The sequence below is a fragment of the Scylla paramamosain genome, chromosome 6, assembly GCF_035594125.1.
Source record: "Scylla paramamosain isolate STU-SP2022 chromosome 6, ASM3559412v1, whole genome shotgun sequence".
Classification (NCBI taxonomy): domain Eukaryota; kingdom Metazoa; phylum Arthropoda; class Malacostraca; order Decapoda; family Portunidae; genus Scylla; species Scylla paramamosain.
The window spans coordinates 28,994,520-29,014,496 of NC_087156.1; the positions used below are offsets into that span (position 1 = coordinate 28,994,520).

General features: G+C 40.5%; 2 protein-coding genes across 3 annotated transcripts in view; both read left to right on the top strand.

Moving 5' to 3' along the window:
• Window positions 1–9: 9 nt before the first annotated feature.
• Window positions 10–16,422, top strand: LOC135101578 (uncharacterized). The gene is made up of 6 exons (XM_064005702.1): window positions 10–164; window positions 3,566–5,569; window positions 5,875–6,090; window positions 6,391–6,537; window positions 6,699–6,891; window positions 14,613–16,422. The coding sequence occupies exons 1-6, from the start codon at window positions 111–113 to the stop codon at window positions 16,004–16,006; spliced, it is 4,008 nt and encodes a 1,335-aa protein (XP_063861772.1). The 5' UTR covers window positions 10–110; the 3' UTR covers window positions 16,007–16,422.
• An 861-nt stretch (window positions 16,423–17,283) lies between these two features.
• LOC135101580 (formin-like protein) overlaps window positions 17,284–19,977 on the top strand; it is a 58,688-nt gene continuing 55,994 nt past the window's right edge. For both annotated transcript variants that reach the window (XM_064005713.1, XM_064005714.1), the window contains exon 1: window positions 17,284–17,579. The gene's annotated coding sequence lies outside the window, so the exon portion shown is untranslated. The remainder of the gene's footprint in view (window positions 17,580–19,977) is intronic.

Below are 19,977 nucleotides of genomic sequence, written 5' to 3' on the forward strand. Positions count from 1 at the left end.
ACGAAGTAAAAGATTACAGAGAGGAGTAGGTCACAAGAAGAGGAAGAAGGAGGAGGGGGCAACACAACAATGGTCGACAATAACACTGCTCTCCTCAGCAACCTCCCGTGATGGCCGACCTCTCCCACGGGCAACCCTCCGAATTCAATGACTTCAGGTCGCAGGTGAAGTCCACAGTTAGTTCGTGATGACTTGATTCCACAAATGGCGTAGTATTGGTCACTAGGGAGGAAGTGATGCACGGGAAGCTGCCGTTAGCATGTAGTACATCCTGGGCCCCTATTTTGAAACGCTGTGTTCTCATTACATCTGTTTTCATGGTCCACAGAGATGATTAGTTGGATTTTCATGGGTGTTTCTTCCCGATTGATGCATAATCTTTGTTCAACTATCACTACAATCATGACAGTATCCTTGTAAATCCTAGTAACTTCCACTACAAGCTGGTAAAGCAAGTCGAGATGAGACGTGTAAACATTTTGAGAGTAAGGTCACTGATGAACAGAGATAGTAGCATGGACACACATCTAGTCACGGCTTAGTATATTTCTGATGAGACCTCAGAGTCAGACGTACATTGCAAAGTAAAAAAAAAAAAAAAAATGGAATCCCTGGGCTGCAGATTGGCAGGGCACTGAGTCAGGCTGAAAAATCACTAACTTGATAATAGCTGTGTCTTGAGTTTTATATGTTAAATACTAGAAGCACCAAGTTGCAGTCAGTTTCATACACTTATTTTACGCACTTCTTAACTGTGCTCTGTAAAATTAGAGATTTGGTGGTGATTGGGATCTTATAGTAAAGCTAAATCAAATCCATACTACGTAACACTAATCATAGAACTTTGACCCCCACAAGATCCACAACAATCAAACCAACTAGAAAACTGAAGTTGCTTGCACTTGTGATTGTGAGGCATTTCAAAACTAAATCATAATCTTTTAGGGATTTTGGTGAAATCGCTGTTTCCTTAGACATATCAAAGGCTTTTGATAGAGTTTGTCACAAAACTTTGACTTTAATACTACATTCCTATGGTTTCTATCATTCTATCTGTAACTTCATTTCAAGTTTCATTTCTGACCACTCTATTGCTGCTGTGGTTGACAGTCACTGTTCTTTAAAGTCTCTTAGCCCACACAGTGTCATGCTTTGTTAGAAATAGGGGTCTTGTCAGGTTGCATTTTTTTTTTGTATATTTTTTTATTTACCCTGTAAAATAAAAAATAAAAAATTTCATATATATATATATATATATATATATATATATATATATATATATATATATATATATATATATATATATATATATATTAATCCCATGGCCATGAATGGGAGTGTGGCTACCATACAATTTTGATTTTTGGATTTTTTTCCTTTTCAGACCTCACGATATCAGACTAAGGATGCGATATTTTATTTTTGTATTTTTTAAAGCTTTTATACTCACCTTTACATACACTTTCTACAACCCTATAGTGTGCACAATAAATAAGTACTTCTTTATATTACAAATACCTATAAATAAACAAGAATTGTACATTCAACAAAATGGTTGGACATGCATCTGGCAACACTTTACATCTCAAGGCTATGGTTACAAACCCTACAGTTCTCAAAGAAAAGAGAATACTATGAATTTTAGGACTTTCAATTTTCCTTTCTGATTACTCTGGTCTCATTTCCTATTTCTTATGCCTTACTGATTATAGATTTGAAAAGTAACTTCCAGGGAGAAAATAACTTACCTTTTTATGTGATGATTTTGGGGAAAATTCAGCAACCCGCCCTGTGTAGCCAATTTTGCAACAATGGCAGTGTGCCAAAACTTTTATAACCAAAATCGTCCCTCTCCAATACTGAAGTTTTCAATTTACTTTTATTGCTTTGATATTATATGCATGTTGACGCAGGCATTGAAAAAATAAAATAATCCCCAAATATGTCTCCTACAGAAATATTCAGTCTATAATAACTTCGAGCCCAAAAGATAAGTACATATACAAAAACATTCACTACTGACTTGTCAAAATATTCTTTGTTACTGTTAGTGACAAGTCTTATATATACAAACAAAATTGAAGGCCCTAATATGGTTCAAAATGAAAATTGTATATATATGTACTAAACACTTCCCTGAGAGGTACACATATATATGTACTAAACACTGTATGGGTTAACAGTGATGTTCCTCAAGGTTCTGCCCTCTCACCCACTCTTTCCTTATTATTCATCAATGATCTAAACCAAACTTCTTGTCCTGTCCACTCCTGTCCACTCCACTCCTGTCCACCCTGCACTTTGCCATGTCTTTTCATAAATATCCAACCCTTCAGGAATTAAACAGCTCATACAGGGAAGCCTGGGAATGCCTGACTTCTGATCTTTTTAAAATTTCTGATTTGTGCAGAGCAAACATAGTATTGTTGAATGCCTCAAAAACTCATTTCCTCCATCTATCAGCCCAACACAACCTTCCAGGTAACTATGCCCTCTTCTTCAGTGACACTTACCTTTCCTCTCTTTTATAATGAATATCCTTGGTCTGTCCTTTACTTATAAATCTAAACTGGAAACTTGACATTTCATCTCAGGCTAAAACAGCTTCTATGAAGTTGGGCATTCTGAGTCATCTCAGCCAGTTTTTCTCATCACCCAGGTGCTAACTCTGTATGGGAACCTTATCCATCCATGTATGGAGTATGCTTCACATGTATGGGGTGATTTCACTCATACCACACTTTTAAACAAGGTGTAATCAAAAGCATTTTGTCTTATCAAAATCCTTTCTAACTGACTCTTCAGCCTCTCTCTCATCACCACAATGTTGCATTTCTTGCTATCTTCTACAACTATTTTCACACTAACTGCATGCCTCCCCTCCTCTCTTACCCTCACTGTACAAGATCTTTCAGTCTTTCTCATCCCCTATTCTAACAGATTTCTCTCTCTCTCTCTCTCTCTCTCTCTCTCTCTCTCTCTCTCTCTCTCTCTCTCTCTCTCTCTCTCTCTCTCTCTCTCTCTCTCTCTCTCTCTCTCTCTCTCTCTCTCTCTCTCTCTCTCTCTCTCTCTCTCTCAACAGTATGATGTACATTCATGTTTTATTAAGATATCTATCACTATGTTATGTAAATTATGTCCTTCACAGTTGCTCTGGACCACTGATTCCATGACTATCAAGCAGAAGAAGAGAGGTTATGCTAAAGATAATGATATTTCATATTCTATTATTATTATTATTTTATTGTTATTATTATTGTTATTATTATTATTATTATTATTATTATTATTATTATTATTATTATTATTATTATTATTATTATTATTATTATTGTTACTGTTGTTATTATTTACCATTTCCTTACTTATTTACCAGGAACTGGTGTGCAGCACTGACTTTAAGAAACATTTTTGTCAAAGAAATGGATGTTCTTCATATTGTCATAAGAAAAGTGCATGTTCACACACTACGTACTTCATTGTACCTTTATGAAAAAAGTTAGTCATGCCATCCATGTATCCAGCTATTAATCCAAATCAAATTAATTTAGTCTTTTCTTTTCAGTTGAATGGATTGTTAGCAACTCTGCAAAAACTTCCAGTGGGAGAAAAGCAGACAGCCATCAATCTTCTGAAGGTGACGGTTAACCACCAGTTAGAAAACTCAATTCCTCTGAAAGATAAACAAGCCCTTTCTGAAACAGAAAAATATTTCTACCAGGATGGAGGTAGCCAATGCTCGATACAGGAAGAAGTAAGTCAAGAGTCAGAAAATGAGTTTGAACAACATCCCAGTGGTGTAAATGAAGGACAGGAAATAGATGAAGACTTGTGTCTCAATCATGAGGTTCCTCAGTCCCAGGTACACCCACAAGTCTCCCACCTAAAGCATACCATTGGAGAGAACATTTCATTCAATATATTACATCACCTGTCTGACACAGATTGCTTAGAAAATACCCTTACAGAAGCAGAGGTCAAGGATGATACTGAACTGTCACATAAAGACTCTGGATCAGGGAAAGAAGTTGATAACAGAAAAAATGTCACTTCTGAACTCAGGATCAACATAAATACTGGTCAAAATTCCCAAAGTAGCTGCTGCCTTAAGGATAATTCTGTCATTCATAGAAAGGAAGATGGAATTCTCATCCAGATGGCAAGTGAATCTCAGAAACATTTATTGGATGGCAGGGTATTGTACAGTTTACATAGTGAACTGAAAGATGATGGAAGCAATGAGAATCAAGAACGTGCCTGCTTGGAGAGCCTAGGAAAGTACAGTGAAGTTTTGCATGTGTCTGAGCAAGGCAGGCTTCAGGGCCATGCTGATGAGCACACAGCAGTGCCCTTGCTGACCCACAGTGAACAACAGCTGACTCTAATTACATCAAGGGAGTTCTGTGAAGGTGGCCAAGAAGTTTCCGAATTAAGAACTATTCTTGATGCAGAGGATCATGATAGAGATTTAAGTGTGTTGGAAGAGCAAAGTGGACATGACTCTCAGGATTACAGCTCTGGAGAATCTTTATTACACTTGAAAATAATCAGTGGAAAACATGATCGGAGTGAAGGCAAACTTGAGTCTTGTGATAAAGGTAATGCACTTAATGAAAATAGTTGTAGCTCACTGAATTTATCACATTTCCATCACATAAGTGATAGAGACAATATATATTCTGAAGAAAGCTCATATTTGCTGCCCTATTTAGAGAGGGATAATTATGAAAAAATTGGGTATAAAATTGAGAGTATTACCAAGAAAAGTGACCAAGAAAGTTTGGAAAAGACCATAGAGGCATCATACTCTGGTGATAATTTTGAATGTAATGAGAGGAGTAGAGAGACACTGGGAGACCTCGAACATGACAGGACTCCAGTGGACTTGAGCAGCACCTCAAGTAGTGTACAAAATGCAAAAATTGATAGTTCCATCATAGTCCTTGAGGAATCAGCCACTGACCCTCAGCAGCCTCATGGAATTGTGTCCAGCAATGATCCCAGCCATGCATGGGATAGAAGTCAAACAAAGCCAAGCAAAGCACAGCATAATCAGAGGCAGAGAAGGGTTCGTTCAGAAAACAAGAAACATAAACCTGTCAAACACAGCAAAACCTTATCCTTGAAAGAAGAGAGATTTGTGGAAGAAACAGATGCCTTTGAATTACATGAGAAGGATGCTGTGGAAAACCTGGATATAAGTAAAGAATCATTTCACAATATGAACTTAAAAGAAACTTCTAATAATGTTAAAGGAAATGACAATCAGTGTCTCAATTTTGAAGCAGGTATGTCTACTAATGACAAACTTGTGGATTTAGGTAATGAAAAGAACAGCACTGAATGTAGCAGTGAACACTTGGGGCCAGACATCCAGGAAGAGTCTGATTGCCTGAAGGAAGCCGACAAGGTACAGAATAAAGGAGATGCACAGTCTTCCAATATGCTACCCGTGAGCTGCAGGAACTGTAAAAAGGAACTGCCAGATATCTTGTTGTTCCTGGTTCATCAACGACAATGTGAAGGTCACCTCTCCTGCCCCATCTGCTTTGCCAAATTTGTTCATAAGGTTTGTTGAAGCACAAAGTACTTTGATAGCAGTGGGAGACATATAGCTTTCTTTGGACATGCTTGAATTAGATATGTGAAATAGAACTGCTGCTATGGTACTTGTTTTTTTTTTTTTTTTTTTTTTTTTAGTAAGAAAAAGATCAACAGTGAAGGGGTCAAAGTGAAGAAGAATTGATAATACTACTAAGAAAAATGTAAGATGAAGCCAATATTTTTAGAAACTTATTGTGACATGGTTATAGGAATAGTGTAAATAGGTTTATATATAATTTTTGTGTGTAAAATTTGCCCTTCTTGTGACAGGTGACTTATTCAAGACACATGGAAGGACACAAGAGAAACATCTGCAGCAAGTGTTCTCAGAGCTTTTGCAGTCATAAGAAGTTGAAGGCACACATGAAGGCAGAACACAACTTTGACCTGGTGTCCAAGTCTTACCCTTGCAACAAGTGCAGTAGAAGTTTTCTGAAGCGTTCTTCACTGTACTATCACTTCAAGGTTCATGCAGTTGATAATGAGGTAATTTTTCCATTCTTATATCCCTTCTTTAATTTCATTACTATCTTGGAAAGAATCAAGAAATAGAGACTTTTTAGGTAAAAATATTCATGCTTTGAGATTAACAATGTTTCCATTCCTGTATATTCATGCATATTAACAAGGGGAAACCATCAGCAATGCATCATGTTCTTTTATCTTTCTTTCTTCAAGTCATTGTGACTTCTTTGAAAGGAAAGATCTGTCCTAACCCCTCCATGTCATTCTTCTCAGTTGCCTTATGAGAAAGAGAGAGAATCAATCAGTATTTTTCTTCAACAGGAAGTTTGTCAGAAATGTGGAGCATTCATCAAGGGAAAGGAAACTTTCAACCTACATATGGCTGACCACCACAAGGCTACCAAGTTTCACTGTAATATTTGCTCAGCAAGCTTCAAGCGCCGCCAACAATATGATGACCATTTAAGGGTATGAGGAGAACTATTGTTGTGTATTTTAATCTTTTGAGTGTTTTGAATTTCACATCCATGGCTGAGTGTATTGATTGTAAATAGATAGTGATAAATTTTTTTTATAATATTAAGGTTCAGCGTGAAATATTTCTTTTATCTAGTATGCTTGTTTTGCAGCATCATAAGAAGAACAAATGTGAAATCTGTGGCCAGCCCTTCACAACCAAACGTGCACTGATACGTCACTGTCGCCACGAACACAATACACTGCCACAGAACATCACTCTGGACCGCGAGTACAAGTGTGATAAGTGTGACAGGGTGTTCAACAGACCTTCTCTTCTGCGTCATCACCTGCAGTTGCATCGAGGTATGTTTTATCCTCATTAATTGTTGATTATTATTTTTTTCCTTATGATTCCTGAAATTAATTTTTGAAAATATTTTTGGGATTTGCTCATTTCACCTTTTGTAAATCAACAGAATCCTTGGTTATAAGTCCAACATATGTTCATATGCCATACTTTCATAGTAGTTCATGTGCTTGACTTCAACTCAGGAGGTAGTAGACACCTGCTGAAATGATAATTACTCCCAGTGAGGTGTGAAGCACTGGATCAGGGGGTGCTGTGAACTTATCAATAACCCAACTGTGACCTCACTGAATGCCTCCCTTTGTCTCACAACTCAAGGGGGCAGTCACAGCCTGCCCTCTAAAGACAACTCTTCCTTCACACAAAACTACGTGCACTTAAATACACACACACACTCTTCACTCGGGATCCTAAATTAATATGGCGACTCCCCATCTGTGGAGGAGACCACAAACGTCCCCAGGTTGGACTGCTCTTCTGGTATCGACCCTAAGTGTCTTGACACCCCCCTCAACTTTTCTTCATTAACTTCTGCAACATTTGCAGCCTTAGATCTAATTTTCAATCTGTTGAACACCACCTCTCCTCTACTAAATCTCATCTTCTTTTCCTCACTAAAACACAGGTGTCCGAGGCAACTAATAGCAGCCCCTTCTCTGTTCCATCCTACTTTCTCTATCCTCATTTTCAGTCCAAAGCTGGATGTTGTGTCTATGTGTACAACTTAACTTGCTCTCATGCCCATGCTCTTTAATCTTTTGAATTTTCCATCATCCAGAGTCACTCTCAAACTAAATTTATCTGTGTTGTATACCTCCCACCTAACTCCTTTTGACTATAAGAAATTCTTTTGACTTCTTCACTTCCAAAGTAAAGCACATCCTGACTCTCTTCCCTTTTGCAGTTATCTCCATTCTTGGAGACTTCAGTGTTCACCACCTGCTTTGGCTTCCCTCTCCTTTCACTGACCATCCTGGTGAACTAGCCTTTAACTTTGCTATCATCCACAACCTAGAACAATTGGTGCAACACCCTACTTGTATTCCTTATCATCTTAAGAGATATGCCCAACATTCTTGACCTTTTCCCCACCTCTAATTCTTCTGCTTATGCTGTCACCCTATCTTCTCTGTTAGGCTCCTCTGATCACAATCTCATATCTGTATGTTGTCCTATCACTCCAATCCCTCCACAGGATCTCCCAAAGCGGAGGTGCCTCTGGCGTTTTGCCTCTACTAATTGGGGGGACTTCAGGAGGTATTCTGATTTTCCATGGAATGATTACTGCTTCCGTGTTAGTGACCTGTCTCTGTGTGCTGAGCATATAACAGAAGTGATAGTGTCTGGCATGGAGGTGTACATTCCTCACTCTTTCTCTCACCCTAAATCTTCTAAATCTTTGTTTAACACAGTCTGTTCTTGTGCTATACATGATAGAGAAGGTAGTCAACAAAAGGTACTTGAGCCTTCCATCACCTGAATCCCATGCTCTTTATGTTTCTACCCAGAGTCATGCCAAGTTTGTTCTCCAAGTACCCAGAAACTCCATTACTACAGAGTGTCAAAATCTTTCAAAATCTAACTTCCCCCATGATTTCTGGTGCCGAGCCAAAAACATCTCCAAAGATTTTTCATCTTTCCCTCAGTTTCAACCTGACAGCACCACTGCCATCTTATATATTTCTAAAGCTGAACTCTTATCCAGACTTTTGCTAAAAACTCTACCTTTGATGATTCAGTGCTTGTTCCTCCCTCTCCTCCACCATCCAACTATTTCATGCTACCCATTAAGATTATTCGCAGTGATATTTTCCATGCCCTTACTACCCTTAATCCCCTATTGTTCTCTGAAACTGTGCCTCCATGCTTGCACTTTGCCTAGTCAAACTCTTCCAACTCTGTCTACCTTTCCTTCTTGCTGGAAGTTTGCCTACATTCACCGTGCTCTTAAAAAGGGTGACCACTCTAATACCTCAAACCACCATCCTATCACTAATTTCATGCCTCTCTAAAGTTTTTGAATGTATCCTCAACAGGAAGATACTTAAACATCTATCACTTAACAATCTTCTATCTGATCACCAGTATGGGTTCTGTTGAGGCCACTCTACTAGTGATCTGGCTTTCCTTACTGAGTCTCAGTCATCCTCTTCTAGGGATTTTGATGAAACTTGTATGTATGGCGGGCTCCACTCATACCATTCTTTTAGACAGGATGGAATCAAAAACTTTTCATCTTATCAACTCCTCTCCTCTAACTGACTATCGTCAGCCTCTTTTTCATCACTGCAGTGTTGCTTCTCTTACTATTTTCTACTGCTGTTTTCATGCCAACTGCTCTTCTGATCTTGCTAACTGCATGCCTCCCCTCCTCCTGCAGCCTTGCTGCACAAGACTTTCTTCTTTCTCTCACCCCTATTCTCTCCACCTCTCTAATGCAGAAGTTAACCAGTATTCTCAATCCTTCATCCCTTTCTCTAGTAAACTCTGGAATTCCCTGCCTGGTTCTGTATTCCCTCCTTCCTATCACTTGAACTCTTTCAAGAGGGAGGTTTCAAGACACTTATCCTCCATTATTTGATCTTTTCAATCTGGAATTCTCTATGGGACCTGGCATTAAGTGGGCCTTTTTTATATAATTTTTTTTTGTTGCCCTTGGCCAGTGGCATTCTTGCATGAAAAAAAAAAAAATCTTAGGTTCAAATCAAGGATATGTTTGAACTTGATCTCTTTTATGCTGTATCCAGTGTTCATCCAGCTGAGAGTTAGTAGATGTCTAAGATGAGTACTGTGACCTCACCACTTAACAAAAATAGAAGGCCATCAGTGCCATTCTGTGTGTGTGTGTGTGTGTGTGTGTGTGTGTGTGTGTGTGTGTGTGTGTGTATGTGTGTTATTCACTAACAGTCACCTATTGATTTTAATGACATAGTCAGCTGTTTCCCTACAGAAAGGGCTCAGAGCTCATAGATCTTTGGGTAGGACTGAGACCACTCACACACCACACACAAGGACAGCAAAGTCCTAGATAGAGTCTGGCACAAAGCTTTGATTTCCAGACTACCCTCCTACGGTTTCTATCCTTCTCTCTGCAACTTCATCTCAAGTTTCCTTTCTGACCGTTCTATTGCTGCTGTGGTAGACGGTCACTGTTCTTCTCCTAAATCTATTAACAGTGGTGTTCCTCAGGGTTCTGTCCTGTCACCCACTCTCTTCTTATTATTCATTAATGATCTTCTAAACTAAACTTGTCCTATCCACTCCTATGCTGATGATACCACCCTGCACTTTTCCACGTCTTTTCATAGACGTCCAACCCTTCAGGAGGTAAACATTTCATGCAGGGAAGCCACAGAACGCCTGATTTCTGATCTTTCTAAAATTTCTGATTGGGGCAGAGCAAACTTGGTATTGTTCAATGCCTCAAAAACTCAATTCCTCCATCTGTCAACTCGACACAACCTTCCAGACAACTATCCCCTCTTCTTCAATGACACTCAACTGTCCCCCTCTTCTACACTGAACATCCTCGGTCTGTCCTTTACTTATAATCTGAACTGGAAATTTCACATCTCATCTCTAGCTAAAACAGCTTCTATGAAGTTAGGTGTTCTGAGACGTCTCCGCCAGTTTTTCTCACCCCCCCAGCTGCTAACTCTGTACAAGGGCCTTATCCGTCCATGTATGGAGTATGCTTCACATGTCTGGGGGGGGTTCCACTCATACTGCTCTTCTAGACAGGGTGGAATCAAAAGCTTTTCGTCTCATCAACTCCTCTCCTCTAACTGACTGTCTTCAGCCCCTCTCTCACTGCCGCAGTGTTGCATATCTAGCTGTCTTCTACCGCTATTTTCATGCCAACTGCTCTTCTGATCTTGCTAACTGCATGCCTCCCCTCCTTCCGCAGCCTCGCTGCACAAGACTTTCTTCTTTCTCTCACCCCTATTCTGTCCACCTCTCTAACACAAAAGTTAACCAGTATTCTCAATCATTCATCCCTTTCTCTGGTAAACTCTGGAACTCCCTGCCCTCTTCTGTATTTCCACCTTCCTATGACTTGAATTCCTTCAAGAGGGAGGTTTCAAGACACTTATCCACCAATTTTTGATCACTGCTTTGACCCTTTTATGGGACTGGCATTTCAGTGGGCATTTTTTTTATTAGATTTTTGTTGCCCTTGGCCAGTATCCTTCCTACATAAAAAAAAAAAAGTCACAGACTCATGGATTACAGTCAATATTAAATTGTTGTTAGGTGAACAGAGGCTCACTCATTTGCCTCACCATTCTTGAGAATCAAACCCAGTCCTCCTCAGTTGTGAGCCAAGTATGCTAACCACTACACTATGCAGTGTGTGTGTGTATGTGTGTGTGTGTGTGTGTGTGTGTGATCCTTTTCTGTAAAAATCTGGGAATATTTTATACAATACTGCAAGATTTCCGAATGAGCAAATTAAAAGAATTGAGAAGAAAAGGACTGATTATTTGTGTACTAAATTAATATTGTTATTTTTGGAATTACCAGTTTATGGATTAGAGCATTATATTCCAGTTTTTGGTTGTTTAGATTTTTTATAAGTGTTATGTAGTGTGCAACTTCATAATTTTGAAGTGATATATATATATATATATATATATATATATATATATATATATATATAATATATATATATATATATATATATATATATATATATATATATATATAATACACACACACACACACACACACACACACACACACACACACACACACACACACACACACACACACACACACACACACACACACACACACACACAGTGGAACCTCAGTTACCAAATGCCTCCCTTTCCAAACAGTTTGGTTTTCAAGCAGTTTTTTACTCATAATAGCTTTGGTTACTGTACCATAATTTGGTTCTCTCTCTCTCTCTCTCTCTCTCTCTCTCTCTCTCTCTCTCTCTCTCTCTCTCTCACTCTCTCTCTCTCTCTCTCTCTCTCTCTCTCTCTCTCTCTCTCTCTCTCTCTCTCTCTCTCTCTCTCTCTCTCTCTCTCTCTCTCTCTCTCTCTCTCTCTCTCTCTCTCTCTCTCTCTCTCTCTCTCTTCTTGTTAAGGTTTTCAGATATTATAATAAACATAAATCATTGGGTGCAGTGTATGCTGTCATTCATTGCATAAGAAATTCATCTCTGACAACAGTATAATCATATGAGGTTTATTTGGGTGTTGTCATTATCAGGGATTCCTTCATCTTAAGCTCTGCCAAATCAGGCCTAACCAACCACAACTCTGCCTCATATATCTTCCATTTAGTTCTTATGAGTTTATTTGAATTACTGTATGTATATTTGCATCTCAAATAAGGCTATACAGCCATCCTTCGTTAACCACTGTTTCAGTTTCCATGGTTTCACTTTTACACAGATTGTTGCCAACTGCAAGTTCGAATCACATATTGCTCACTTCATCACACACAGGCACATGCTTGCCTGCCACACAAACAGTGTTCCCATGGTTCATTGCCGTGGCCTGCAACTGCATGTCATTTCCCTCAGTCACACAGTAAACTTTCTTGTGTCATCATCATCCCTGCTGCCCCACATCGCATCTTCACAACTGTATTGTATGAACATCAGCTTTTCTTCACCGTGGCTCCTAAGAGATTAGCAAAGAAACTGGCTGGAGGCACTGACAAGCACACAAAGAAAGTATTGACTCAGGGGAAGAAGTTTAACATACTAAACAAATTATGGGAAGGCATGTAGGGTGAATGTTTTTGTTTTCCTCTTTACTCAAGGTTTTGGGGGCTCAGGGATGTTCTTATGTGCGGGACACTAATTTTCTACCTAACTTCTGTACATAGCAAGGGATGACTATGTAGTGCTATGAATGTATTTTATTCCTTATGTAATAGCAGTGATATAGATACCACAACTCTTGGCAGTTTTAGTGTCTGACATTGTCAGTACACTGAGGGTATATCAGGTTACATATATATATATATATATATATATATATATATATATATATATATATATATATATATATATATATATATATATATATATATATATATATATATATATATACACACACACACACACAGCAGTACTTGGTTACTGAATGCCTCCTTTTCTGAACAATTTGGTTTTTAAACCATTTTTAACTTATAATTGCTTCAGTTATCATACTATAATTCAGTTTTCAAAGTTACTTGATTTTAAATACTAAAAGACATAGCAAAAGTTACCATTTATTATTAATTTATAGTTTCTGTAAATACTTCCTTCATTTTTTATATACAGTAGAACCTTGCTTTTTTAACTTAATTCATTCCTGAATGCTGTTTGGAATCCAAAATGTTAAAAAACTAATAATATTTTCCACATAGTAATCAATGTCAAATGGATTAATCCATTCCCCAGACATCAGTCTACCCTGTCTTAGTGGGTTATGACAGATGCTCCCACAGCTAAGATGGCTGCTGCATAACATTTCCAGCTCACAAATTATGTATCTAGAAAGGATGTATTGAATGAACTTAGTGACACAGAACTCATCAGAAGATACTGTTTAGACTATGCAGGTGTTCTCTTTGTCACCAATCTAGTGAAGGAAGTCTTACAGAGGGACACAGAGAGGAGCAGCCCACTTAATGCCAAAATGAAGGTGATCATAACTCTTAGATGTCTAGCTGCTGGGAAAAGCTAATGGAAAAATGCAGTTGTGTAGTAGTGATGACGTTGTGGGTCATCGAGAGAGCCACAGGTGGCTTGGGATTACTCCTGAGTGCCGAAAACTGTTTATTTACATTGAGGCTTTCCAACAAAATCACATTTACCTATTTTCAAAGATTCAAGTGGGGTAAGATGGTAATTCAGTCTTTAAATTAAGTTAAATATGATCCCATTGAAGAGCCTCGATGTAAACAAATAGGGTTCAGCACTCAAGAGTAATCCCAAGCCTCCTGTAGCTCTCTTGATGACTCACAACGCCATCACCACCACACAGCTGCATTTTACCAATACCTTTTCCCAGCAGCAAGATGTCTAAGTGTTATGAAATGGTATATACAAAGATATAATATTTCTTTTGTTATGCTCAGCAAAAGACAGAGACAAATAGAGGTGTAATGTGTGTTGAGAGCAAGTGTTCTCCTTTTTACTGAGTGTCTAATCCCAAGGCCAGTATGTGGTTTGGCAAAATTGTTCATCACGGAATCCCTGAAAAAGACAGTCCCTAAGTGCAATTCATATTCTAGAATGATTGCAAGCAGCTGTATGTAGCAGTGCTGCTTAGAAAATCCTGAAGGATGTTAAATGAGCATTGATCACAGAAAATGTGTGGCTTTAGGGCAAGCACTTTGTGTGGGAGCTCATCCCATCCTCTTCTGATGCACACACACTGACTGATAGAATACTCTTAGTATTTGGCACTGAATATTATTGGGGTGATCAGCATTGTTTCCAATACAGCTTTTTCTATATTTTCAAAATTACATCTATACTGAATAGAAATATTTCCCTCCTCTCTCTCTCTCTCTCTCTCTCTCTCCTCTCTCCTCTCTCTCTCTCTCTCTCTCTCTCTCTCTCTCTCTCTCTCTCTCTCTCTCTCTCTCTCTCTCTCTCTCTCTCTCTCTCTTAGGTTTTCGGATATAATAATAAAAATAAATCATTGGGTGCAGTGTATGCTCTTGTTCATTGTATAAGAAATTTATCTCTGATCTTTTTTTCCAGGAGTAAAATTGGAGTGTCGGCTGTGCAACAAGCAGTTCAGTCACAAGCGTGGTCTGCGGAAACACATGAACAGCATAGTGCATGAACACACTCTCCTTACGAATAATCTTCAGAAAGACCATGCATATGACATAAAGCAGAACTATGCATATGCCTGTGAATACTGTGGTCTGAAGTTACCCACAAGACACTTGCTCTCCACACACAGCAGACTGACACACAAAGTGGGCATCACCTGGCACTGCCCTCACTGTGACTACACTACCAAACGCAACCACACCCTCAAGAGACATATGGAACTCCACTTGGAAAGTCGCAACTTTATGTGTGAAATCTGTGGCAGCTCTTTCCAAGCCCTCGCCACTCTCAAGGATCATCATAATTTTGTGCACTCTGAGGAGCGTAATTACAAGTGCAATGAGTGTAACAAAAGCTTTAAGAACAAGTCTTCTTTAGCACGGCACAGTCGCACACACTCTGACGACCGACCATACAAGTGCCACTGTGGTACAACTTACAAGAGGTTGTCTCACCTGAAGCGGCATTCATCATCAGCTCACAAAGAAACCATGAAGTCCAGGGCTGTCAAAAAGCTGAAGAGATCCGAAGATTTTGATGTAAATATAGGTGATCCTGTTACTGGACAGGAATTAAGTGTTTCAAAAGACTATTCAGAGAATGAAGAATTTGAATTTGTACCTGTCAACAATTGTTCCCTCTCACCAGTCATTCAGCCAGATGTATCAGTGAAATCAGACATACTACTCCCAGCACAGGAGAGCATCATACTAATGGGTGAAAACTCAAACTCCGAGCAGAGCCACCTCATCACTGTTGGGGATTCACAAATTATTCAGCTTATTCCATCAACATTTCAGTTTCCTCAAGAGAGTACTTTCCAGACTGTATCACTGGTGTCGGCTGGTGACCTCCAAGCTATTCCTTTGTCCACTTCAACCACATACAGCCAGGGAGGTCAGAGTGGTCCAGTGGTGGTGGAGCCATTCAGTCTGTCACAGAGCTCAGAGACAATGGTGATGGTGCCTGCTGGACACCACCTAGAAGACACAGATGCCATTCCCACATTACACACACTGGAAAATGAGGCCCTAGCTGAGTCTGCAAGAATTGGGAGGGAAACCACAAATCATGGTGTCAAACAAGAAATTGCTCTGCCTACCCTTGAGGGCCATACAGAGTTACCAGTGAGCCCTGGCCTGGACACCTACAGCTACAGTGGTGCAGGCGCCTCTCCACCGACTACCAACCTGCTGCCGGCACTCCCTCCCCCACACTTCATCACCCACGCTCACTCCCACAACACCAGTCAGGACATGTTGCCATCAAGCCTCATATGTGCTGATTTCGTGCTTCCAGTGGAGGGGAATAGATAATTTGTAGGATAAGCATCTTTGTAGATTTTAATGTCTTTCGAGTTTTGAGCTTGGTCTTTCCCATTCTAGTGGTTGATGGGAAAGTACGAATGAAGGTATTCATGATAATTTACAAAACAGTTTATATCTGCTAGCGCCTTAGTTAGGACTTTGGCCATTTCCTCCTCTCAATCAATTATCTTCCTGTTGTTTTACAATACTAGCTTTAAAACTGTTCAGGACCTTTTATAGTAGAATTTTCCCAGTGACAGTGTAAAATGCTTTTTGTTAAGTACTATTTTTGTATAGAATAAATAAAAAACACTTAGTGTAACATTATGATTGTAAGTGACAAATGTGATTTTTTCATTTAAAGACTGAGAAACGTTTGTTACAGTGACTGTGATAACCTATTTATTAAAATGATTATTTGCTTATTGAATCTTTTAAAACCTCCTAACTGATGAGTAATTTTCAGCCAGGCATGATTCATGTGGTGGCAAGGAAACTGAATATACAGCTCAATGACTCAGCATCCTTATAAGTCACTGGCTTCAATTTGTCATCCTGCAGCTCCCTGACAAGTGGGTATTGCGTGGCTTACATTAATATGTCATCATTCAGTACTTCATCCTAACTGGTAGTGATTGGTTTGATGATACCAGGGGATGTCCAGGAATGGGGTATCAATCATCATGAACATTAAGACAACATCAATTTTAATTCATTCTTACGAGTTTTGAAAATGTTTCATATGTAACAATAACATTAACAATAATTATGTATACATACATACATATACCAAGGCTGTCTTCCCCCAAAAAGGGGATAGCCCTTGCTAATATAATAATATCTTTTGTCTTATTATTATTATCATATATTATTATTATTATTATTATTATTATTATTATTATTATTATTATCATTACAAAACTAATGATAAAAACAACAACAAAAACAACAACAATAATAATAATAATAATTATAATAGCAATAATAATAATAATAATAATAATAATAATAATAATAATAATAATAATAATAATAGTAATAATGATAAAACCCTTCTTTCCATGCTAAGTAGTATTTACACACTATACCTGAAGCTGCGCCCGGTATGAGTTACAGGTAGAATGACGCCCGAATTAAATGGTGAATTACTCCAATATACCTAGTGACGAATACGCCGCTATTTACATATTACTATACATATTGTCATTCAAGGGCGCGATGATTTATGGACGCGAGGGCGCATGCGCAGGACATCCCTGAGTGTGAGCCACCAACCCAAACTGAGCCAGTATCGCGCGAACCATGGGAGGGGAGAGGTGATGCCGTGCCGCCCGCTCACTGTGTTTGGAGACCATTTCTGTTGTGCCCTTTTGTTTTTTATGAATGTAACGCTTTAAGTAACAAACATGGGAAGTGCTGACAGTAAGTGCATTGGGGAGCGGGGAGGGGACCAGCAGCCAGTGAGGAATAATGGCGTGTACTGTACAGGAGGAGGTGGTGGTGGTGGAGCAGCGCTGACAAAGGACAAGTTACCTATGCCGGACACTGATGAGCTGGAACGTCCGCTTCAACCAAAGTCCTGGTAAGACACTCGTGCCCTTTGTTGTGTCCAGTCAGTGTGTGTGGTGTGAGGGGGCAGCGTGGAAGTGGGTGGGCGGGGCGTGGGGAACGAGTAACATGTGTGGGGGCGGGCGGGGCGGTATTGTCCACCCTGCCGGGGGGAGGATCTGCAGGGGTGATGCCATCTGCCACTCGCCAGGGGGTGGGGCGGGGCTGTGTGGGAGTGGCATGTATCAGACAGCAAGACTAAGAGGCTAGGGCTTGCCTAAATGTTGCCTCAAGTGTGTATTGCAACGGCAGGAGGATTATGCATTGTTCGGGGTCTGAGTCGTGGTGCCCTGGCTTTCCCTCCCCCCCCGCAACAGTGCACCCCGGGCATGATGTCACCAGCGAGGGCAACCCGGAGCCTTGACCTGGGTATGAGTTAGAGATGGTGTCCCTCTCGCCTCTTATCTGAACATCCCGCCCCCTGACGCTGCACAGCCCGTCTTGGCCTCCTCTTTGAAGGGGACACAGAGGCAGCCTCAGGAGGATGTTGTTCATCAGTCATTAATTTCCGACGAGTTATAGTTTGCCATCATCTTGTACTGTGTGTGTGTGTGTGTGTGTGTGTGTGTGTGTGAGGGGGAGGAGAAATCCATTGGGTGAATCATGTTTTATGGGTAGCGTAAACGTATATTTCCAGAATCTATAATATAATTGCGTACATTTTTTATCAGGTTGACGTTTACTTCGGAGATGGAGTATCCGGGACAGGCAGGCGTCTGCATTCTGCATGCATTCATATTCACAAGCATTCTAAATTACATTCACATTCCCAAACATTTCACACTCAAAAGAATTATATAATGGCTTCACACTTTCAAACATTTCATAATATATTCACATTCACAGGCATTCCATGTTAATGATCGTGATGACAGTGATTACAATAATTCACTACTACTACAGGACTCGTACGTTATCATTAAGGTTATGCTTTCTCTTTTCATTAAAACAATACACCGTTCCCTTTGTCATGTATTCGCACATGCGTCATGCAATACAGTGTTCTATTGAGTATCTCTTGGCCAACCAGCACCCCTTGTCCTGCCAGCCTACCGCTTCCACCCCTTCACCTTACGCCAGCTGCGGGGCGGGAGGCAGGTGGTGGCAGTGACGTGAGGAGGAAGAGGAAGAGAGAGGAAACAGAACAGGGTGACCAGGAAACAGGTCTGATGGGCTGGGGTGTGAGTCAAAGGAGGGCCAGCCAGCACAGTGCCATGGCCACAGGTGAGAGTGGAGGCATGTCAAGGCCTGAAGGAATGGAAGAATGGCTGGCTGGCCGCGGCGGTGTTTCCCTTTCTAGGAGCCCGACGCACATCCGCCCGAGGGGGGAGGGAGCGCCGCCACGCGTGACGTCACCGCTCAGCCAAGCCTCGCCTGCACTCACCCGCACTCTCGGTTTATTTTTCTCTCTCTCTCTCTCTCTCTCTCTCTCTCTCTCGTCTCTCTCTCTCTCTCTCTCTCCTCTCTCTCTCTCTCTCTCTCTCTCTCTCTCTGTGTGTCCTTGCTTTGGGAGATGCTAAAATTGTTTCACAGTCCCTTGGTTATCATTATCTGTCCAGCTGTACATTTTGCAGAACTTCGTTGTTGATAGCGAATTTCGTGCTTGGGGGTCGATATACGGTGTGTGTGTGTGTGTGTGTGTGTGTGTGTGTGTGTGTGTGTAGGAGTGTAGGAGAGGTAGAGGATGCGCCGGTCATCGTGTCTGACACTTCCGTTGTTCGTCAGCTTCTCATGTTGCCGACCACTTCTTCGTTCAAAAGCTCCAGGGATGAGAGTTATGAGAATAGCGATCTTGAGTCCATGTGTTCTAGCAATCCTTTTTTTGTTTGAACATCGGTTATTCAAAACCTGAGGATCAATAGTGATCTTGATCTTCCAGTACAATTGAAACCCTGCTTGCCAGCACGCAGAAGGTGGCGGATGGTGGTGGTGAAGAGTGGAGGGGCGTTGCTCCACAGTGGCTAGAGAGCGAAAGTTGCCCCCAGGCGAAGGTGGACGTCCATCCTGCTGCAGCTCATCTCCCACGCCAGCCAAGGAAACTGGACTTTCTGCGCGGCTTAATACAACACCTGGCCCCTTCTTCACTTGTACCTTCCCTCCACACATCCACTCGTGTCCCGCCCCTCCCCCTTCACTGTCCTTTCTTGTTCCAGCGCACCATGGGGGTCATGCCCCTTTATGACTCTGTCTTCTCACATTTGGTGTGCTTGATGTCGGTGACGATAAGCGGGTTGGGAGTGATGGGGTCACGAGATAGCCCAGAAGTCACTCGTACAAGGCATGTAAGTTGTCCAGGCATATACTGTACACACTAACTTATGTACATAACTACTTACCACAGCCATCCGTTTGTGTTACTGCCTATAAAATCA